Source organism: Arachis ipaensis, chromosome B4, assembly GCF_059453495.1.
Source record: "Arachis ipaensis isolate K30076 ecotype BB chromosome B4, ASM5945349v1, whole genome shotgun sequence".
Classification (NCBI taxonomy): domain Eukaryota; kingdom Viridiplantae; phylum Streptophyta; class Magnoliopsida; order Fabales; family Fabaceae; genus Arachis; species Arachis ipaensis.
In genome coordinates, this window is record NC_142439.1 from 7,976,382 (window position 1) to 8,000,304 (window position 23,923).

Sequence of the window (23,923 nt, forward strand, 5' to 3'; positions counted from 1 at the left end):
AAGGTCAGCCATAGCTGGTAAGTCGTCTCTGCTCCCGATGTTGTTAACTCGGGCTTTTATGTTTGGGTTAGGTTTTTTGAAACTGTTGTTGTAGCATTTCCTAGCCTCTCGGGCATCACTGTGAATGGTTGCGATTGTGTTATCCTGCAAAGGGAACTTAACACAGAGATGAATTGTGGAAATTATGGCGCCGAACCTATTTAAGAAAGGTCGGCCAAGTATCAAATTGTAAGGACTAAAACAGTCAACAACTAAGTATTGGATATCTGAAGTTTTGGATAAGGGATCCTCACTAAGTGTGGTTTGTAACCACACAGAGCCCATAACTGGGACTCTCTCACCTGAGAAACCGACCAGAACAGTGGAAGGTTGGAGGATGTTGCTGCTCAGTTTCATCTTCTGGAATGTGGAGTAAAAGAGGATATCGGCACTGCTCCCCGGGTCCAGTAAAACCTTTTTGACTAGGAGATCTCCGAGCTGCAGGAAAATTACGACTGGGTCGTCTAAATTTGTTACATTAGTGTTTTGGTCGGCTGTCTGGAATGTTATCTGAAGAAATTGTGGAAATGTCTGTTGTTGAGCTTGGTTAGATTCTATGGAAAGCATAGATCGGTAAGATCACTTTCTTTCCAAGCTTGTGGCTCTTCCACCTACAAAACCTCCAGAAATACAGTTAATTATACGTCTTGGTTGGTCGGAATGATTGGTGTTCGGTCGATCTTTATCTCGGCCATGATGTGTCGTCGAGCTGGTCACCAGAGGGGGGGTGCTCGTCGCTGTATGTGGCCGCTGATGTACTTGTCTAGGTGGCCTTGCCGAGTAATCACTCCAGAAGGTCTTTTGCAATGACACACTCGTCAGTAGTGTGTCCGTGTTTTTGGTGGAAATAGTAGTATTTCGATCTGTCTGTGTCTTTTGAATCTTGGTAGCTGCCGGCTTTTCTTGGCGGTTTGATTAACTTTGAATTTAAGATCTCCTTGATGATGTCGTCGCATTTGGTATTGAACTGAGTGTAAGAGTCATATCGTGGAGTTGGTTTGAAATTCTTCTTGTTGTCTCGAGTTTTGTCATCATCTCTGTAGTGTGGTTTTTCTATTTTCCGAGCTTGTCGGAGTTCTTCGATGTCAATCTGACCTTTCGTCTTTTCACGGAACTCGGCCATAGTTTTGGGCTTGGCCACAGCAATGGTCTCCTGGAACTTTCCTGGTCGGAGTCCACTTTTTATTGCATGTAGTTCCACCTCGAGGTGGAGGTCGGGTATACTCATGGCTATCTTTGTGAAGCGTGTCATGTACTCTCTGAGGCTCTCATGCTGGCCTTACTTAATTGTGTTCAGGTAGTCGGAGTCATGTAGGTATATGGCTGATCCAGCAAAGTGCTCCTCAAAGGGTTTTGATAGGTCTCGAAAGCGAGAAATAGAACCTGCAGGCAAAAAGAACAGAACCAATCAAGTGCAGAATCGTCTAAATAAGATGGAAAACAATGACATAAAACTTTATCAGATGCACCATTTACTATCATTATGGAGGTAAATTTTTTGATGTATTTTTTTGGATCACTCAACCCGTCATAGGGAGTCAGGGTGGTCGGCAAAGTGAATCTTCTTGGTAGCACAAAATTCATCACTTCGGTCGTGAAAGGCCCAGGGGAGCTTTCCTAGTTGTCATCCTCGTCATTTGGCCGAGCTTCCTCATTATGGTTGGGCTGCTCTTCTTCATACTGAGCAGTCTCAGAGACATGTGTTGGCCCTGAATGATGCTCGGCTTCTTCTGTCTGTTCGTGCCTATCGTTGTTATTTTCGATTCGGGTGTTATTCAAATTAGCAATTTGATTTGCCATTATTTGATTTTCTTCGACCATGCGCTGATTGGCTTGCCGCAACTCGGTCACCATCTGAAGGAGTTCAGATGGTGTGGGTCGAAGTTGTTCAGCCATGGCTTCAGACGAGAACCTTGAGGCCGATGATATACAGAAGGGATTATATTCTCGGCCCCACGGTGGGCGTCAATTGTTCTTGTATGGATACCTGAAGGGAGGGCTCGGCTCCTGGGAGTCGACGCCGAGGTATTATCTGCGGTGTCGACCTTTGGGCCTTGTGAAAGTCCGAGCTTTACTCCAAAGGAATGTCCAAATGCGCGAAGTGTGAGCAAGAAACAAGGAGAGAGTGTACCTGCAAAGGTACTCCGAAACTTAAGTCAGTATTGAGAGTTCAATGTGTTCATGAGGATAGAAGACTATACCTTTTATGGGTGAAGATAGGTCGGTTACGTTTGTGTTTTACTGTTTGAATTGAAGAGTAATAATTGGGGTGATAAAATCCCATAGAACGTTTCTGTTTTAAGGCGTCCATTGATATTATTTCGAACTGTCGAGTTATAATGTCAATTTGTCGAATAATAACGTGCATAATGCTGAGTTATGATAGGTAATGCCGAGTTATGATGTTGGATTTATAACGTCCAGATCAAATTTTATAAAAGGATATATTCTAGACCTGTTAATTTTGTTATTATACGATAAAATGTAACTTTTAAAGTAATAGCTATACTTTATTTGATCGTATGAAGATAATAAATAATGAAGGAATTCACTAAAAATATATTTATACAAAAAATCCAAGATCAATAATTGGATTTTGACAAAGACGCTTGGTTATTGGCTAAAAATATATAGCCAATAGTACAATACAATGATACATGATGAAAATCAGAGAAAAATTTAATTTTTATTAAATAAACAACTATTTGTATTTATAAATTTTATAGACATTCATAAAAATATTTATTAAATAAGAAAATTAATGTTGTATCTATGAAAAATAGATTTTGTATGACAATAGTACTTAAACTTTAATTTTTTATTAATTTTTAATAAAATTTTTAAATTATTCCCACCCTTTATATAACACCATATCACACAGAACCTTACGCTTAAGTCGTAAAGTAGAGGTGATGAGATATTACAACTTCTAAAAGTAAAATAAGTACATAAATATAGTTAAAAGAAATTATATCTAGGAACCTTGAAGAATAAGTTAAACAAAAACAAAAACAGAAAAGCGTATTACACTCGAACGGATAGTCGTAAAACGGATAGGTAAGATCGAAAGAAGGCTAAAAACATAATATACAGATCAGAGTTCCAAAACATAGATATCAAGCTCTAGACTCGACCTGCGAAACTAAGGTCGGTCAGAGTATATGATTATATATATTTATACAACTCAAAACATAACTCAAACTACAGAATAAACACATGTTTCTCCAAGTCAATCTCTAGGAGGGACAAACATAAAATATATACAGAGGAGAATCTATATACACATATACATAGCATAAATACAAAATACAACATCCCAAAATAACCACACTTCACTTGCACAGGAAACTCCAGATGCTCAGCGAGGTGCCTCTTGACCTGCATCTGAAAAACAACAGAAATATATGTATGGAATGAGAACCGAAGGTTCTCAGCATGGTAAAGGTGCCCACATAGTTAATATAAAAGGTCCCGAAAAAGTCAGAGGCATTCTTAGAACTTCGACACTCAAATTTCAGCTTAAAGACCTAACTAAACCAGAAATTAAGTAAGTTATCTAAGGTATTCAAGTTCTAAATCTGACTTTAACTTAACACTTCACTTTCTATCTTCTCCAATCCTCCAAATCACCGGTGGAACAATCCCCCTCACACTTCCGCCAAGAGTGGTCTCTTAGAAAATATACACATGCAATTCAAGCAAGAAAAACACAAACAAAAGTGCAATTACAGCAAATAGAACAAATAGTAGATAAGCAGAATTAAGCAAACCAAAATAATGCACACCCAAGCAAAACATACAAATGCACATGATGTATGCCTGTCCTATGGCTGATGAGTCTCATCTGTCAGTTATATAGCCAACCCGACATGTCCTGGTAGTTAACCATTGGACAGTCCATCTGTGCGCGCATCCCCAAGCTCAAAAATAATATCCCTGGAGTCAAACTTCAAGTTCAAATATAATATTCCGTGGAGTCAAACTCGAAGCTTAATAATATTCTATGGAGACAAACTCCAAGCTCAAATTCATATATATATAACCCGGGGAGTTAAAGTGCCTAGTCACATCTTGCGACAGAGGGTCAATAAATAGTCTCAAATATATGAGTCACATATTAATTTTTTTTTAAATAACACTTCAAATCAAAACTCCAATTTTTATAGAAATTTCGACAGTATCTCCTTTAAAACTCAAACTTCTGCCACTCTTCAAGGGTCCCAACCACCAAACCAAACACTTCTTAGTCCTTCAAATCATTTCTGGTATCAAATTATTTTAAAATCTAACCAATTCTAATATTAAATCTTTTCTCAAAACCAACCAACTCCAATAGCAAATTATTTACAAAAACCGAACCACACATCATATACCATATACACAATCCATCAATAATTCGTTCAGTTCATTCCTATCTTAAGGTCTTCTAGCCTAAGTTTTCACGTGACATTAAACATTAACTACGAGAAACCAAAACTATACCTTGGCCGATTCATCCCTAAACTCAGAACACCTCAAAAACCTCTCCTTTCACAAGCTCCAAGCTTTCAAACGTCAATTTCTCAAGTTTAATTATCCGGATTTCGTTCCAAATTGCCCAGTTGAACTCCAAATCAACCAGAACACAATCTATTTCACACAATATCATTATAATCATCACATGGTTCACTAACTCAATAATTCACAAGGGTTCAACAATTTCTTACCTTACCCACCGATTCAATTAGACAAAACCCAGTGATTATCCGCCGCTAGAGTTCACCTAAACCATAAAAATTATTCAATTCCTCAATACGCAAACTCTAAAATCACGAAATTGAGGAAAAGGAGAACTGGATGAGAAATGCAAATTTTTTACCACTTTGTTCAAATAAAATTGAAGAAAATTTTGAGACAAACATGTGATCGCTGATGGCTCGTCAATCGGAGCTCCGGATTAAAAATTATGGACAATTGAATTTTTTGGAGGTGAAGTTAGGGTTTTAACCAATTTTCTCTCTTCCTCAGCACAGTTCACGGATGAAATGAAGAAGAAAGCTTCATATGAGTATGTTATAGGTTGGGCTTTGGGCCAATTTGGCCCGGTTCAATCGGTTTGTTTCGTTGGTTTGATTTTGGGCCAAAATTTTTAAAATTAGTGTCAAATTTTGTATTTTTAATATTTCTACTTTTATAAATTATAAAAATTAATTTTTCTAATTTCTTTGAATAATAATTAATTTATTAGCTAATTATTTATTAATTTCGTGAGGTTTACACTTTACTTTCTTTCTCAAATTTTAAATTTTTACAACCCTCTCCATCACTAGCATCTTTTCTGATTATCACTGCTTCCCCTTCTCCTCTCCACTATCATCACACACCGTCACTACTATTATTGCCATCATCCTCACTCTCTCTCTCAATTGGTAGTACTAACACTCAAGAATCCTCTTCTTCACCACCACCTCCCATGATTTCAAAGTATTCTAGGACAAAGTAATTATACAGGGACTCGTAGAGATCCAAGGGCTCACTCTTCTTCGTCGCATCCATGTTGACCCTGAAGACATTCGAGTTAGGTGCTAACCACGCCGCTGTAGTGTGAGATGGAGGCAGAGATTAGCTCAACGGAGGAAGGCGAGATCTTGACGTTGCTTGCTCCATGGCCACCTGTTTGCAGTGAGTTTGCTTCATCGAAAAGAAGTTGGTTCTGCGCCCACTAAATGGCATGGAGATACTCCAACAGCAATCCCTTTTCCAATTGATCGATGACACTGAGCAGAACTTGGAGTCACCGTTGTAGAAAGTCCGTGGCCGCCAGGTTATGTGTGTTGATGGTGGTGATGGCAGTGCGGATAGCGGTGGTGATGATGAAGGATTTTGAAAATTTTAGGATTGGAAAAAAGAGAGAGGGAAGTTGGGGATAAAGGTTAGCCACCAGTAAAGTGCTTTTATGACCTTCGTGAATTGCTTGCGGAGGAGGATGGCAGACATGGCTCAAGTCTCCTAGTGAGGAAAGGAGGTGTGCGAACTTCAAGGAGAAGGTGTCGGGATCGTCTACTTGCAGAGAGGTTGAAGAGCCCCTCGGCATGGGAGCGTTGCTCGTTGGAGGAAGACATCAGGTGCGAGATTAGGGTGATACGTGCTTTAAATCTTCGTGATATAAAGAGTTCAAGTTTTATTTAAAAAATTATTAGTTTATATTTTTAAAATGTTTAATTTAATTTGATGTATTTTGATTTTGTTTATTTAGTTACTAAATTGGGTTTATGTTTCTGGGCATAGGTTTTTTTTAACCTAATCAGAGGTTATAAATACCTCCTAAACTATTGTAGTCATCATACGGAGATATTAGAGGGGTGTCAAAGCACTTTTTTGTTTCGTGATGAAACCATGATGTGGACAAATGAGGTTGAGTAAGTCCCTCCTTTGTTGTTCAGAAAATTGGATAGAAAGTTGAGGTCTTGAGGAGTTCTTTCGATTCAATTTCCAAACTATGGTGTGGACAAGTTAGATTGAGGAGTCTCTTTCTCGTTGCGTCGAGAAATTGGATAGAAATTAGAGTGATTCTCTTTTTATTCAATTTCAATCTATCGCTTTTGTTTCTATTTCAATTTTAATGTATCCTTTTATTCAGTTTGAATTCTTATCTTCTTGTTTATCTTTTATTTTGTATTATTTGGTATCAGATTTTAGATATTAGATTAATTTTTATTAATCTATATTTGTTCTTCTTATGTCCTAAAAAAAAGAGTTATAGTGTCTCTCGCCCCTTCTTTATGTTCTTGTCGTCCTTATCTTCCTTGTTTGTGTTTTGTTATTGTTTATTTTGTTGTTCTTGTTGATTTCATTATTTAAAACAAAAAAAAAAAAAACATACCGTGCAAAAAGAAAAAAAATTATCTTTCTTGTATATATTCTTTTTATATATTATTTTTCTAACTACAAAATTCGAGGATGAATCTTTTTTGAAGAGAAAGAGAATGATGCGTGTTTCAAATATTCGTGATTTGAAGAATTCAAGTATTATTTAAGAAAATTAGTTTATAATTTTAACATAATAAGATTTTATAAATACCTCATAAACTATTGTAGTCGTCATACGAAGATATTAGAAGAGTGCCAAAGTATTCTTTGGTTTCGTGATGAAATCATGACCTAAACAAATAACGTTGGGTGAGTTCATCTTTTGTTTCATCGGAAAATTGGGTAGAAAGTTAAAGAATCTTTTCGATTCAATCTCCAAACTATAGTGTGGACAAATTAAGTTGAGGAGTCCCTCTCTTATTGCATCAAGAAATTGGATAAAAAATTGAATAATTCTTTTTGTATTTAATTTCAATCTATATTTTATTTTCTATTTTAAATCAAATTTGTATTTTTATTCAGTTTTATTTCTTTTTTTTTTTACTCTTTGTTTATTTGTCATCGAGTATCGAATAGGAACGGTGGCTGACAGAGGCAAAAAAAAAAGAAGGAGGGTTATAAAGTTTGGAATTTAGAAAAAAAGACAAAAGGAATAATTTAAAAATTTTATTAAAAAGTTAACAAAAATTAAAATTTAGGTATTGTTATTATACAAAATTCATTTTTTATAGATATAATAATATTTTTGCTTAATAGATATTTTTGTTAGTATTTACAAAATTCACCAGTATAAATGATAGTGTATTCTTTAAGGTGTCTTTCATCGTAGCGAATATCTAAAGTCGGTCCCAAATTGCATCTATTAGTGTCCCTCTTTCATTGTGTCTTGGCATAGGATTCAATGGTTCCAAAATCTTTAGACCATTAAATAGTCTAGTAACAAAACATGTTTTTTTAAAATTTTTTGATAATTGTTAAATAGTCTTTATTTAATTTTAATTACAACTTAATTATTTATATATTATTTAATTATTAAATCTATCATCTATTTTATAAATTAGTATTTTATTATTCATCTATTATATTTATTCAATTAGAAACAAAAAATAACAACAAAATAGATCTTTCATTAATTGTGACCTTCATAAATATTTTGGTTATGTGAATCGACGAATTTTTTTGTCCTTAATTCGTTACATCTGTAAAGGCCATAAAAATTGTATTTCTTGGTAATTCAATTGATTGAAATTGTTATATAATAGATTGAATTGCACTATAGAATATAAATTTTTTCTTATTGAATCGATTGGTAGTGTTACCCAATTGATTGAATTTCATAAAGCAATAAGGATATTTTCTTATTCAATCGATTGACATGGTAACACAATCGATTAGTTTTGTAACACAATCGATTGAATTTTGTACGTGATTAAGGGTATTTTCGTATTCAATCAATTGGTGTTGTAATAAAATCGATTGAATTGAGGAGTGCAATACATATTAAGCCGTTATAACTTTTTCGCCACTTTTTTATAAGTTAGTATCTTATTCTTCATCTATTTTATCTTTAAAATTCTATCTTCAATTTTTTAAGTTTTTATTTTGATTTAGATATCATAATCTTATATTTTTCAATACTAATATTAATAATTGGTGAATAATCTATCGTCAATTTGTTTTTTAATTACCCAATTCTACAATTGCAATTGTTTATCAATCATTTGTTCATAATTTTTGTTTATCGTTTATTCATCTCCTTACTATCTAATTTTTCTTAATTGTTTATCCATCTCCTCAATATCCAATTTTCTAGAGAATTATATTCCAATTGTTAATCAATATAAAACACATTACTCTAAAGAATGGTAGAAAATTAAAAAAATTCTACGTAAGGATTAAAATCATCTGACATAAAGTTTTCTGACTTTCTTAGGGTCTATTTGAAAAGTTTTAAAAGTAACTTTTTTGAGCTTTTGACTTATGAAAAGTAGTAGTATTAATGTCTGGTGTAATTTTCAAAACCAAATTGCAGCTTTCTAAGAAGCTATTTAGGAGGTTATAGAGAAGTAAAAAAAAATGACTTCTCTCATAATACTACTACTTTTTATCACATTTTTATAAAATAAGTACTTTTAGAACTAAAAACTCAAACACAAAATAACTTATTTATAAACTACTTTTAATATAACAATTTATTATTTAAGCTATTTTTTAAAAAAAAAAACTTAATTAAACTGTTTACCTAAATTAGACTTTAGTCTACTTTTGACTAACCGTTAACTAGTCTAGACTAACACATTCAATTGACCAACAACTCATCAATGGTCGCTCAACATTGATAAAATCTCTAGTCGACTGACCTTTAAAATTAGATGAAAATTTATTGTTTTCATGTGAAGTTGATAGTCAAAGATAATTAAATAATAATTTAATTAAATTTATTAAATTATTTAATAATTTTAAACTATTAACTCTACCTACAAATAATAGAATATGAGTTTTCATTTAACTAAAAATTATTAAATAATAATTTAGTTAAATATATCAAATTATTTAACCGTTTTTAACTAATAATAAGATTAGATTTGAGTTGATAACTGCACCTGGTTTTCATAGATTTAAAAAGTAAAAACAGTTAAACCTGCAAACCAAACCAAGCACGGTTCGACCAAACTTGCACAGTTACACTGCACATTGTCGGAGAAACATGGGTTCGCGTTTTCTCATTTCCTATTTGCTAACCTTCCGTTTATCATAGTACATTATATGACGAAAATTCCCCGCCTTAATTTGCAATTACTAAAAAATTTCAACCTGTGTCAAAGAAATCTCAGTGACCCCAAATTGCAATGGAATCTTCCAAATTCTAGGGTTTCTTTTTTAAAATTTTAAACAAGATAAATCTATTAGATTAGAATCGATTAAATTACCCGTCCCCCTCTGTTCAAGCGCGATTTTGCACTGGGTTTGGCCAACAGAATCAATGGGTCGCTCTCGCGGGAATTTTCACCACGCCGATGAGGACCCAAGCCAAAGGTTCGATTTTAATTTTTAATTTTGAAATTTTTTCGTTACTATTGCACTTCCGTTATCTGCAGTTAGTGCTCAAAGGTTTTGCTTATATATGGTTGTAAATGTAATTCAAGTCCACCGATTGAATAATTGAATTTGTTCCCCTGAATGTTCATCCGAAGTTTCAGTGAAAAGCTGCTGTCATTTCAACTGTAAAGCTGAATTCTTTTGAGTTTTGACCCTTGGTTTTAGCATATTTCCTCTTTTTGTTTCTATTGGGCGTGTAGGTCAAGGAGAAAAAAGAATGCTGCCAGTGGAGAAAATTTAGAGCCTGGAGCTGCTGGTAAGATTTTTCACTATCTTGTACTCTTTCAGTAAATGTCAATTGCACAACACTAAGAAACTGAATTTAGATGGAGTTGTATAAGAAAGTTATAGAATCATTGCAGTTCACTCCTCAGCTCCTCAGCTTATGGAAAGTCTCTGAACTAGAAAATAACGAACCTTTTTAGTTTTGGAGTGAAAAAATGAAGGAAGATTGCTATAGCAGTGATAGATTGACAGTTACTTAGAGCTCTAGTTGTGCATTTATTGATTGTTTATTCATGGCTGGTCATATGTTAAGATAATTTCACTGGCATGTATGTGATACCAACAGGGCAGGGAGCAAGTGAAGGGAAGAGAGCTTTGTATCACTGTAATTATTGTAATAAAGATATTACAGGGAAAATCCGCATCAAGTGTGCTATGTGCCCTGATTTTGACCTATGTATAGAATGTTTTTCTGTTGGAGCTGAGGTGACACCGCATAAAAGCAGTCACCCTTACAGGGTTATGGTCAGTGACAGTTTTTATTCGAATTTATTCTTTCAAACTACCTAATTAGTTATAGAATTTTTGTTAGAGAAGCTGGGTGTTTCCTTTCCTGTTAGCTTATCTATCTAAAGAGTCAAGACAATTACAGGGTTAAGTTAAACAGAATCTTATTCATAAACTGTTCTGTTATCGTATTGGAATATCCATCACATATTTGAAAGATTTTAAGTAATTAAAACTGTACTACCATACTGTTAATTAAACCACTGTTCATTCCTCGAAGATGATGTGTTTTAATACAATTCACTTTTGACAGGATAATTTATCTTTCCCTCTTATTTGTGCTGACTGGAATGCAGATGATGAAATTCTGCTTCTAGAGGTATTGTCTTCAAACTTATTTATTAGGAGTGATGACTAGTGCTTAGAAAATATAGATCTTAGTAAATTCCATTTTGTCCAGCAATACATCTCTTATTTATATATGATCTTTGCTGCAATAATTTGTTGATTCTAGGGCATTGAAATGTATGGCTTGGGAAACTGGGCAGAAGTTGCTGAGCATGTTGGGACAAAGAACAAAGAATCATGCATAGAACACTATAGGAATATATATTTGAACTCCCCGTTCTTTCCTCTTCCGGTATGATAGGGCATCAAATGAAGCTGCAAGCAGTGCTTCTTTTATATTATATCTATTTATATTAACTATCATTCCTATAATGCTATTTTAAATCCTGCCCTTTTTTATTTACTAGGACATGTCTCATGTTGTTGGGAAAAACAAAAAAGAACTTCTTGCCATGGCGAAAGGACAGGGTGAGGACAAGAAAGGTTTGTAACAATCATAATATTCTGTTACAGTTACAGATTAGGCATGCCTCACTGGTAACTTATTTTGGATGACATGAGTTAACCTTTAACATAACATCTTATTGTATCTGGCTATCTGCAATTTATTTGTACTTGTGCCTGAAGGCATCAGTGCTGCAGCTTGCTGTAAGATTAATGTTTTTTTTTTATTGATAATTTCTTATAATCACGTTATTGTCTGTGTAATTGGCACAGGAATTTCCATGGCAGATGGTCTTAAGGAAGAATCTACGTTTTCTCCTTCTAGAGTCAAGTAAGGCTATTATTTTCTATATGCACTTTTATCTTGCCATCTTCTGTACCAAACTTTTTAATGTCTATTCATTGATTCAGGGTTGAAGATTCCCATAAAGCTGGTTCCTCTGGCCCCAATCAGAAGGCCTCAAATTCAGCCCGTGGAAAAGACGGCCTTGGTGTAGTTAAATTGGAAGGTGAGAAACATTTGGAATAATATCTGTAGTGCTTTTTTCTATAACAAAAAATTACTATTCGTATAAGCTAAAACAGGAGGAAGGATATCACATATATAACTGTTTTTGCATAATTTGGAAGCCATTGCAATATATTAACATTTGAGGAAGTGTAGCGATTTTTCTGTTGCTAGAATATCTAGGGATAAAATTTTGTGTATGCCAAACTAGGATTTAAGGTGATCGGCTTCTTGCATGAAACTCATCACTAGTCACTGCTTTGTCTTTTCCTCACTGGCATTAGCTTGCATATCCACATGTATATTCTCTGAGGAAAATCACACCATTATTTATGTTCTGTCTAAATTCTTGTTCCTTTGTCACTGGCAGATTCTCAAGTAGACAGGAATTTTGGTGGAAAGAAACCAAATTCCTCAGGAAATGAAGGTCCTTCATTGGTAGAATCCAGTGGTTATAATTCAAAAAGACAGGAATTTGATCCGGAATATGATAATGATGCTGAACAACTACTTGCTGAAATGGAATTTAAGGACGCTGACACCGACGATGAGAGAGAGATAAAACTACGTGTCTTACGTATCTATGCAAAAAGGTGAACTGAAACATTAAGAGCACCAATGTTAGCATGGTATTGCATTATGTACTGCCATCCTTAAATTGAAATGTGTTTCAGGCTTGATGAAAGAAAGCGTAGAAAGGATTTCATTCTTGAAAGAAATTTGTTATACCCAAATTCATTCGAGAAGGATTTAACACCTGAGGAGAAGGCGATATGTAGGAGATATGACATTTTCATGCGCTTTCATAAAAAGGAAGAGCACGAGGAATTGCTTCGGACAGTTATTTCTGAACATAGAACTCTTAAAAGACTTCAAGATCTCAAGGTTTGAGATACGGTTGACATTAGATTAATATGTGCATTCTTTCTTTCTTTCTTTCTTCTTTCCCTGAGGGTGAGTCTTGGTGCACCAGCAAGTTTGTTGCCCTGTGATCGCCAGCCTCTCCATTTGTAGGATTAGGCTGTGTACATCTACCCTCCCTAAACTCCACCAAGTGAGAGCCTTATACACTGAGCTGCCGAATTTTTATTCTCTCTTGAAATTCGAAATTCTTTTGGCATCTTGTATTTGAATTGTTATCACTTGAAGGGATTAGGAAAATTTTCATGCAAAGCACTCTGGTTAGTCCATGTTTTGAGTGTTCTTCGGTTCTTGCATTCATCTAAATGGAAGCCTCTTGGTTTGCCAAACCTAGTACTAGTACTAGTACACTTATGATTATAACCAATGCTTCTTTATGCCATTGCAGATAATGTAATCTGCATATTTCATGCACAAATAAAACAATTCTATGTGGCACTGCAGGAAGCACGGGCTGCTGGTTGCCGTAATGCAGCTGAAGCTGAAAGGTATCTGTTAAATAAGAGAAGAAGGGAAGCTGATGAAAGTGCACGTAGGGTAAAAGAAAGTGCTCAGGGTGGCCCAAGCAATCAGGGGGTTCCAAATGCATTAATGTCTCCAGACTCCGCTGGCAAGGATATGAGTGGCAGGCCTGCAGGACCTGCTACTTCAAGCTCTGTCAATGAAATGGATGTGACAGGATACTATGGGGCTGATTTACTTTCTGAACCTGTAAGCATGCATTCTCTTTGGTATTGGTTGATACTTCTATAAATGATTTGCTGCCTGGTATCGTTATGAATTTCGTTGTTTAAATTTCTTGTGTTCTTCGTGATCATGTTATGTTGTGTCTTCTTAAGGGAATTTTTTTTTTTACAACAAGCATATGTGCTGTGGGCTGCATTTCATGGATGAACTCCATGTATAAACTTACAAATGGAGCTCTTCTATGAAATTTTACCCCACATTTATATTCTCAAACCAAACACACCAAGAGCAGAAGCGGATGCTGGTGGAAATTTTGATTATGAATTTCTGATACTTAATTACTTACATTCTTTCCCTCTAGGTTATGAGGGAGGTTTATGAACTTACTATTGATTGATTTAATGAGATCAATATAAACTATTATCCTATGAACAAAAGATAAGAATAAACAAATTTATACACTTTTTTGAAGAAAAAGACAAATAGGTCCCTAACTTTTTAATTCGAAGATACATAAGTCACTGGCTAATTGAAAATACAAAAACGTCCCTGATATTTTAAAATACGAGACATTTAAGTCCCTCCGTCCAAAATATATAAGGACAAATCGGTCCCTCGGAGGGACATAGATGTCTCGTGTTTTAGAAAGTGAGGGACGTTTTTGTATTCTTAATTAGTCCAGGACTTATTTGTCTTCGAGATAAAAAGTCCCGGACCTATTTGTTGTTTATTCCTTGAAAAGGTTAAAATTCTTTTGTTTTTGTATGGTAATTACTTTTTTTAATCTTTCAAATTAACAAATTGTTTCTTCATTTCTCTTCCTGCACAGGAGAAACGCTTGTGCTGTGAACTAAGGTTGCCACCAGCCTTATATCTGAAGATGCAAGAGCAGCTATCTCTACAAATACTTAGTGGCACCATCTCTGCAAAATCTGATGCTCATCAATTGTTCAAGATGGATGCTATCAAAATTGACAGGGTCTATGATATGCTCATAAAAAAGGGTATTGCTTCACCTTGAGACACTAGTCTAGTCTCCCCATTAATTTGAAATAAATTGAGGTTGTTGTATAATTAATTTTATTCTGTATCCATACATAAATATTTGTAGGAATTTTGAGGTGTTGTATCAACTATCAAGCTCTAGTATGGACATAGGAATATGAAAGATGGACCTATACACACTTCAAAGGGTCCATGGGACACTGCATGTGCTCCTATCTTATTGCATACGCACTAGAATTTAGAGGTGGGAGTTAAATTTTTGGGAAATTAAAACTCTAGACTCATGTCAAACCAATGTTTGTAGTCTAGACCATCTCACAATTCCGAACAAAACACTAGTTTGCTAACGTGAGACTTTGAAATTTTGTTCGATCAAAGTTGTCTACTTTTAAATTTTTAATGCAGTCGGTCATTGTATATGTCATACGATATTTAATAATACTTTTAAATTTTTAATGATATCTTGAACATTTATTGTTCTTTAATTTTTCCGCAATCAATATTTTTGAAGTCATCATGAGTAGCAATTGATTCATAGATTTATTTAAAATAATTTTTATATCCACCTTAGTCCTTACTCCTTAGACCTTAAAAATGCATATAACTTGCTGCGTAAAGTCGTAAACTAATATTGCGTGTATCTTTAAAAGATTAAATAGTTCATAGTCAAATAATTATGGGTAAATTGTCAAAAATATTTTCAACAGTTTTTGTCATTAACAATTAAAAAATAAGTGACAAACGACCTTGTTATTTAACAAAGGATTTATGGATTTAATCCGTATTTTTATGAAAACATTTTTGTAGGAAAATTCAGTCTCTAAAGTCTTTTCTCATTTAAAAAAAAAAAAGACATTCACAAAAAAGACAGATTTATTTGTCAATAAAATTATCAAATTTTAAATTTTAAGGATGAAAAAAAAAATTATATTTTCAAAATCTAGTCTCTAAAAAGTCTCTCAAAAAGTTACATTTAATTATTTTTATCATATTTTTAAATATTTTAAAGATGTTTTTATTGTTTTAATCTTTAAATATCTTTGAAGGGTTTACTCAATAATTAATTTTTAAGAATTTAGCAGTTTGGTATTTTTGGAGTAAAGTACCAATCTGGTCATCTTCTTTTTCTAGAATGACAACACGACTCTTGACAAAAAAAAGGTCCACTTCAGCTCATGTTTCTTATTTTCGTGAGACAACACGATTTGACGTAAAAAAAAAAAATAGATCCATGATAAATAAGTTCCTAACCAATTTGACGTCAAAACGACGTCATTTTATTTGAATGAATAAGGACAAATAAATCCTTGACCAATTTAGATTTAGAGACAAATGAATCCTTGTACACTCCATGTTGGCATTTAACGTCCAACTCGATATGTTAACATAACATATTACCGACTTCTGTTAATAAATAACAGTGGTACTGATAAAAGGACCACGTTGTCTCACAAAGACCAGAGACATGGCCAAAGTAAACCTCTTAGTCAAGGGTCGCATTGTCATTTTAGAAAAAGGACAGAGTGAAGTTGGTACTTTACTCTAGATAGTTGTTATACTCACGAGTAAGAATATGAAGAACCAATTGTGAAGTTCACAAACTATAGGGGAAGATGAGGAACACATTTAAAACACAAAGAAGGAAGTACATAGTCTAACTATTTTCTCCAATATCAATCCCTTGAGATTTGTAAAAGAGATTTCAGCCACATCAATAACCGGACAAGAACTTGTAAACTTTTCAGATAAAACACTATAAGATTGACTGATGCTCAAAATCGAATTAAAATTACATAGATTACTCGGGATAACTTTATAGGTATGCAGGTTCAAATGATATGTGCTATCTATTAATTAACCATATGGCCAAAAGCATTAATTCTAACATATAATTATATATAATCCCTATAGATTATAGAATGTAAATTATATAATCCCTATAGATTACAGAACGTTTTATCTACTAAAACTAAAAGGACTCTCAACCCAAAACACTAGCTATACACTACCAATTATCCTTATGTTAGACACCAGAAAATCATTACCCTCAGCATATATAAACTAACCCCAGGACTTCATTTCGATTTTATATACAAGGTGCTTCCACCTTAAGCTATAATCGATTGGAGACCAAAGAATTATCATTTAGCTATATTAGATATTCATGCAACTTGCTTCTGCTGCATCAAGTTTTTGTTCTGCAGAATCAAAATGTTGTTCCTTCAACATCAAATCTCCCTCATTGTTCTTTTCAACTTTGTCACCGCCGTCATCATTTTTTTCTGTGTCACCGTGAGAGACATCCTTTTCATTGTCAATGGTATCGAGTGCCTTCTTACCATCACCATCAATGTTGTCAGTTTCACCGTCACAACCACCGTCACCAGAGTCAATATCCTCGTCTTCATCGATGGCAGCTAGTGGCTTCCCCAAAGTTACCACTCCCTTCATACTTTCCAGTTCGGGTGCTTCCAAACCGGATAATTCTTGCTCAACCTTTGGAGCAACTTCAACTTTGGGAATCGATGATGACTTACTTTCTAATATAGCAGAACAACCGGACACAGATCCGTCTACCACAGCAGAATTAGCCGACAGCCCAACACGAGAACTAACATTTGAAGGTAAATGGCTGCAAATGTTAGGCTTTCCAGCTATATCAACCCACCTGTTATCAACCCAATCTCGCGAAATCCGAATGTCCTTCTTCTGGACTGTTAGGAGCCTTTCTTCACCTGCAGAGAAAACCATAACAACAATGATACAGATGCGTAACCCAAAGAAAACCTGATTCAAAAACTCGGGACTGTTCATTGGTGAACCACAGAACAATAGTACAAATAACAAGGAAAAAAAAAATGAATATAGACATCCTACCAGGTGTATAAACTTGAAGAGTTCCTACTCCACCAACATCAATGGCAGTTATAACACCTTCCCACCATCCATCACTCCACCAGGCATCCACTGCAGTTCCAATCTCAAAAGCATGATCTGTAGTATCTTTTGGTGGGAATGGTCGCACAGTTAAGCGGCCTGAACACCGCATACCCAGTTTGTCAGGAGCTGCTACTCTAGTTGCAGGGATCCATTCCTACATGAATTATACAGTTATGAAAACCATAATCTTACACATGACATAAGAATAGGCACGACTATAAACAAATTCATGAAATTAATGAGCTCAACCAGTGCAAAGCCCAAAAATCTAAAAACTAGCCCTACTATTCCTTCGGTCATCGAACATATCCAGAGTACACACACACAAATAAACAGAGGAAATCTAACCTCTAGCTTGTCTACGTCGTCTGCATCCATAAGATCATTGTACTGGACCTTCAGTTGCCTCTGAGATGCACTCAAAATTTTACACCTGAACCAGCATCCTCTAATGCCACTATCTTGACAGAGAAACTCGACCTTATCATCGACATTAAAAGACAACTGATGCTGAGGCTTAGGTCCAACAAACTTGATACCCATTGTTTTCCTTGAAAGTGTTAATTTCAAACTTGGGAATTTTTGTTCACTCTTTTTCAGAGCAGAGTTTTGCAGACTAGAAGAACCGTTTTCAAGTACTTGATATCCCTTAGGAATTTTGCCCCTCTTATTGCTCGACCTTAGAGGATTGTCTTGAGCGAAGTCCTCATCATCTTCTGTGTCCAATTTATGACTCTTGGCTTTTCGCTTGGAAACAATAGGATCACCCAGAAAAGAGAGCACAGATTGGTTACTATATCCGCGCAGCTTAGTGAGTGTGAAGGGCTTAAGTTTATTGTTTTTGAACTGCCGAGAGCATATATGGATCTCCGATAATGAGGAATGTAGAATAGCAGACACGCATTTCTCATAATGCTTAGGGGTCAAAACTATTGCAGGGCCATTGACACACTCAGCACTGATCACTTGAACATGAGGTGTTATGAAAACCTCTCCCTCTTGCAGATTCAGCTGTGGAACCACGTTCTTAACTTCCCGACCATGGTGAAACCACCGTACCTTAACCTTTTTTTGTTTCTTCTTGTCTTCATACATATCTTCCAGGTAACCTAGATAGTGGTTTTCTTCCTCAGCCATAATATATACAAACGAATGAACCTGAAACAGGAAGAAATTTCTTGAGAATGAGACGCTTAACCCACTCTTCCTCCCCAAGAAACAGACAAGGATAGAAAAGAAGTGTGTGAAATAACTAAGATATACAACATAAATGATTTTCTTACATAAATGGTTGTCCCATTCCTACAAAATCCTGGGTAGTGCTTCAGCTGTTTAGCACAATACCAAGCAACGCCCGACCATTCAATATCTGAACTCTGGAATCTCAATTTCCTTGACATCTGCAGGCAATTAAACAGATCATATCAAGATAGAAAGAAACAATAAACAGACAAACTCGATCAACTGGTTGATTCTATACCAGTTTGTCGGGTAAAGTTTTTTGATGAGCACTGTTTCCAAGCTTGAGAGATTCTAAAGCTTGTGCTGCATCATCCAGCTCAATACCTGTCACACAAACATCTGAGTTTGGTTAGAATATTTCTCCATATCGTTAATAAAAACCAGCATCAGAAATGGCCCAAAGAATTTTAGATAAAAGACCAACAAAAACAACTGCACTTACATACTGGGATTGTGCAGTATGTATAAGGGACTAAATCTTCATCAAAGGAATGTCCTCATACATCATTACATTTCAAACGTAAACTGGTTTCTAAATGAATCTATAATGAAATGATACAAGGCCACACCAACATGAAGTATCATTTTCATCATTACTACATAGTCAACAACAAACCGGTGCCCTATCGTAAAATTGTTCATTACATAAAAAACAACAGCAGCAAAGCCTTGTCCCACTAGGTGGGGTCGGCTTGTTCATTACATAAACATAAATAATTTTCCTTTTTATAACAAGATTGTTCATAGTGGTTAGGAAACAAAATAAGACATCAATCAGTCAAATCAATATATTAATTGTCTTGATAGATCCACATAATTCAAGAAAAGGAAAATTTCCAAGTTATCAAAGGATACCTTGCCATCTCAAATTAATTCAGTCTCCAATCTATAAGAAATGAGGAAACAAAAAGGGCTGACACCACTGTGGGCAAATTAGATTTACTCATCTGTACCCATAGAAGCATAGACCTTGCTCCCGACAACTAGACCCCATGGTCATTAGACAACAACCTTATTGAAAGATACAGCATCAAATCTTTCTTGCCAGATTGATTCATGCTTTAGGCCAAAGTAAAAGATAATTTAAAAAAAAATTAAGCACACAAGACTCACAAAATAGTAGTGCTTGGGAAGCATCAAAATTACAGATCCATATCCATAAAAGCAGAGAGGCTCTGTCGTACAACTAGAATCTAGACAACGCCGCAACAGATCACACCGATCTTAAGGCTTTATTCTTAAACAAAAGGAACTAAAATTTAAAAAAAAAAAATTGATAAAACATGGGAATAAAATCAGAACTGCTCGACCGAGAGACTAACAAATTTAAAAAATCACAAAACCTAGCAGTGATGGAAAGGCAATGGAATCAGTCAACAAATTAAACAATACCCATTTCTGTATACAGCGAAAATCCAGTCACTGAATTCCGAGACATCTCGCTGTCACAACTCACTATCCTTTGTTAGTGCAACGGCCTTGATTATATCGGAGAGGCAAAGGAACAGAGAAGCATGGTAAGACGAAGTTGTCAACTTCTTGTAGCACCCGGACAAGAGAGGGAGATAGACGGTTTGGTGAAGGAGCACGCTCCAAGTGAGCTAACACTCGTGACTTAAATGTATTTGGCAGAACGAAATTCACCGCCAAGACCGCTTTAAAGTAGCACATTAATGGGCGTCGAAAGGGACAAAATATCAATAAAAAACTAGTATTTTCCTATGCGCAAAGGGTTCACAGTCTTGATAGTTTTATTATAAATATTAAATTGCGCACACTCCTTAGAAGGAAGTAACTCACTGTAAGGGAACAACTTATCCTATGGACGAATAGTTGCTTCTTTTCCTTTCTGTAGCAACTTAAAAGTGAATTCATACGTCATATTATGAATTCACGTGACATGCATGCAAACGTTCAGTGAGTAGTGGACAAAGGTTAGACGAGATATCTTTGTATTCAGATGTCTTATAATATATTGATCTGAGTAGTTTCTAAACCCTAGAACCAGCTTATTATTCTTAACGTTAGTTCCGCCAAGAAGCTGATGCCTTTTCTACCTGATCTGCCTCATAGAGATAAACGGTGATGCTTTAAACCTTTGACAAAACTCAGAATTAACACAACGAAAATGATACGACTTTCCCTTCCTTTCAAACTTCACAAAGACTGCTCCATCATAAGTCATACCCTCAAGAAACAGGCCCCCGGGGGAGGAGAGGTAACGAATATACGACTCTTAAATTAATAGATAAACACGAATAACAAACCAATAACAGGTAATCTCACAATTATTCACGTCCATGAATACAATAACTAGGGGCCACCAAATGGTGCATGGTGACTTTTACTCATCATCTATAACATAGAAGTTCAAATTCAAATAGAAAATTTATAAACTTAAAAAAATTGCACTCAAGATCATAAATAAAACATTTGGATGCAGCACTATTCCAAACTTCCAATGCAACCATCACAAACTACTTAAACTTTGCTGCACGTTGTTGAGAGCCATGAATATCTACGACTCCACGTAAATACGATCTATAACAAGCTACATGAACATGACACACAAGACATTAACTCTATAATTCATACAGCAAGCATGACCATATTCCTTGAAAGGTAAATTCATATGAAAGGATGATTACTCGACGAATAAAAGGAATCCAGATAGCATTCTGATGAAACTACAAGAGAAAGGTCTAGGACCAACCTTAAAAAAAAGAATCAACGAAGCCTTATCCGGCTCGGCATACACATCATACTTCATGATGAGAATCCAAGAGCCACAGAAGCCATGCACACGATAATTCAATTCAGAGAATACATCCAACCATACATAATCTGAAGCTCTAAACACAGAAATCATACAAGGCCTAAATTACATACAGAATATGCAACACAAATGGAAGTGTTACCTGAATCAGGTGCATGGTTCCTGGAAACCAAACAAGTAAGCCACTCAACGACCTCTCGCCTCGCCCGCCATTTACAAGCGTTGATGGAATGTGCGGATCCATAAGTCTGCAAGAAATGGTCAGGGACAACATACATCATGTGCCTCACACTCCTCTCAGTCCCCACAACAGCAAGAACCGAATTCCCCAACGAATCCTTCAAGTAGAAGTGAATCACACGGTTCCCACGCTCATGGCATATAATCCTCTCCTCCCATGTTAAAAAAGCAGGAGCATCCACCCCAGACATTCTCAACAAACAACCTCAAAAAAAAAGGGATATGTCAAACTGGTAATAGGGCTGTTCCTCAACCAAACCAAAATTGAGTTCAGGAATAGAAAACCCTAGGCCTAAAATACCGTCCTCAAACTCAAACCATTAATGAACAAGAAACAAAAGCAACCGACACCTACACCAGCATAACAAAAAAACAAAATCCAAAAGAAAACAAACCAAGCCGCAAATAAAAGGCTGAAAATCAGGATTCAACAATGAAGATTCAAAACAAGAGCGAGGATTAAGAGTATGTGCGCGCCGTCCGAAGAACCGGAACTCAAGTCAAACAATGAACCATGCCCCACCTAAGCTTGAACCAAAAACAAAGAAAGAGCGAGTTCAAGCGGAAAATAAGGACAGAAATAATGGCTAAGCTGCATTCATCGTACTGTGTGACCTGAACTGGTACGAGGTTCATGTCAGGAGATGATGCTGGTGAGGAACTATGATGTGTGAGGGTTGAAGAGAATGCGGGAAAATAAGAGGGACCCAAAGAGGGGTAAGGAAGAAAAAGGTTAAAAAAGCAAACTTTAGGGAGAAAGGAAGAAAGGGTTTGAGGGTTTTGTTAGGTTGAAGCGTTTTGTGAGGGAATGAGGAGGTTTTGGAGCGGAAGAATGGAAGAAGACCAATGTGAGAAAAAGGGTTGTTTTGCTGCAGGGAGCTCCACTGCAGACTCAGTGATGGAGCCAAGGGCATTTTGGGAAATCCATAAAACCAAATGTTCATTTTACTCATTTTTCATCATCATGCTGACTCATTCATTCATCACTGTTTCATAGAACCAACATATCACTCAAATAAAATTCACCTTAAGCCTTTGAAATTATCTTCTTCTTTTTTTTTTAATTTTAGTCCATTGTCTGTCAATATAAAATATTCGAATTAATACTTAGATTGATCTTTTAAGTAATATTCCTATCTTAATCTGTTTTTTAAAATTTTAATTTATTCAATTTAATTTAATAATTTATTATTCGTATTAATTATTGGCCTTGTTTTTATCATAAAGTCATTAATGAGGTATTAAGATAAATCGACAACTATCTTATTAAATTTTTTCATCATTATGTAAAATGATAATTGAAATTTTTTTATTTATTTTTTGAATTCTTTAAAATTTTAATCTTAATTTTTCTTAAGGATTTTAAACGCTAGCAAATTGAAATAAATGTTCAATTATCACGTTAACAAGTCGTTAAAAAGTTTACCGTAGCAGTTATTAATTTATTTCGGCATACTATTAGGATTCAGTTTGGAGAAACAGTTTAATTAATTTTTTTTTTAAAAAAATAACTTAAATAATAAATGATTATATTAAAAGTAACTTATAAATAAGTTATTTTGTATTTGAGTTTTTAGCTTTAAAAGTACTTATTTTATAGAAATATAATAAAAAATAAAAGTATTATAAGAGAAGTCATTTTTTTAACTTTTGTATAAGCTCCTAAACAACTTCTTAAAAAGTCGCAATTTGGTTTTGAAAATTGTATCCTCCCAAAGAAGCACAGTAACTTGATTACTTGACTGCCTGTTCCAATGTCACCTCGTTCTATCTATCTTCCATCCGTTACCTTGTTCTTCTTGCCATTGGGGTTTCAATCTTTCTATAATTTCCTGCGATCGAGCTAGTTTAACATCCTTATTAAATTGAAGCATGATGCTGCTATTTTGCTCGGCGCATTTCTTAGGGATTTTCCCTTAGTCAAGTAAAGGACCAGGTACTTTAGTACAGAAGTATTAATATTACTACTTTTCATAAATTAAAAGTTAAAAAAAATTACTTTTAAAATTTTTCAAATGGGTCCTAATAATTTTGTGACAAAAATAAAATTAAAGACTAACGTAAGTCATGAATACTAAATTAGAGGGTTCAAT

At 35.0% G+C, this 23,923-nt stretch overlaps 2 protein-coding genes across 3 annotated transcripts; one reads left to right on the plus strand and one right to left on the minus strand.

Moving 5' to 3' along the window:
• The first annotated feature begins 9,538 nt into the window (after positions 1-9,538).
• On the plus strand, positions 9,539-15,091 carry ADA2B (ADA2 2B). The gene is made up of 13 exons (XM_021120634.2): positions 9,539-9,924; positions 10,188-10,243; positions 10,559-10,737; positions 11,033-11,098; positions 11,234-11,359; positions 11,475-11,550; positions 11,785-11,842; positions 11,923-12,020; positions 12,390-12,612; positions 12,694-12,904; positions 13,385-13,651; positions 14,457-14,631; positions 14,739-15,091. The coding sequence occupies exons 1-13, from the start codon at positions 9,872-9,874 to the stop codon at positions 14,783-14,785; spliced, it is 1,635 nt and encodes a 544-aa protein (XP_020976293.1). The 5' UTR covers positions 9,539-9,871; the 3' UTR covers positions 14,786-15,091.
• A 1,363-nt stretch (positions 15,092-16,454) lies between these two features.
• Positions 16,455-22,781, minus strand: LOC107638714 (uncharacterized). Of its 2 annotated transcripts, none has more exons than XM_016342076.3 (6): positions 21,733-22,781; positions 19,053-19,138; positions 18,856-18,972; positions 17,921-18,730; positions 17,510-17,726; positions 16,455-17,367 (listed from the first exon to the last, which is right to left on the minus strand). In XM_016342076.3, exons 1-6 carry the CDS (start codon positions 22,019-22,021, stop codon positions 16,787-16,789), a joined length of 2,100 nt encoding a protein of 699 aa, XP_016197562.1. In that variant the 5' UTR covers positions 22,022-22,781; the 3' UTR covers positions 16,455-16,786. The 2 variants fall into 2 exon arrangements, with proteins under 2 accessions (XP_016197562.1, XP_020976294.1); XM_021120635.2 differs by having other exon boundaries at positions 19,053-19,153; positions 21,733-22,697.
• Between the last annotated feature and the right edge of the window lie 1,142 nt (positions 22,782-23,923).

What these genes read in the sequence shown, in the direction of transcription:
- LOC107638714 (XM_021120635.2), bottom strand. Translation starts at nt 22,021, where the DNA reads ATGTCTGGGGTGGATGCTCCTGCTTTTTTAACATGGGAGGAGAGGATT. An exon ending in AAACTTTACCCGACAAACTG is followed by an intron (nt 18,973 to 19,052) that starts GTATAGAATCAA and finishes AATTGCCTGCAG; the next exon opens with ATGTCAAGGAAATTGAGATT. An exon ending in TCTTCAAGTTTATACACCTG is followed by an intron (nt 17,368 to 17,509) that starts GTAGGATGTCTA and finishes TTTTCTCTGCAG; the next exon opens with GTGAAGAAAGGCTCCTAACA.
- ADA2B (XM_021120634.2), top strand. Translation starts at nt 9,872, where the DNA reads ATGGGTCGCTCTCGCGGGAATTTTCACCACGCCGATGAGGACCCAAGC. An exon ending in ACAGGGTGAGGACAAGAAAG is followed by an intron (nt 11,551 to 11,784) that starts GTTTGTAACAAT and finishes TAATTGGCACAG; the next exon opens with GAATTTCCATGGCAGATGGT. An exon ending in AAAGACTTCAAGATCTCAAG is followed by an intron (nt 12,905 to 13,384) that starts GTTTGAGATACG and finishes GTGGCACTGCAG; the next exon opens with GAAGCACGGGCTGCTGGTTG.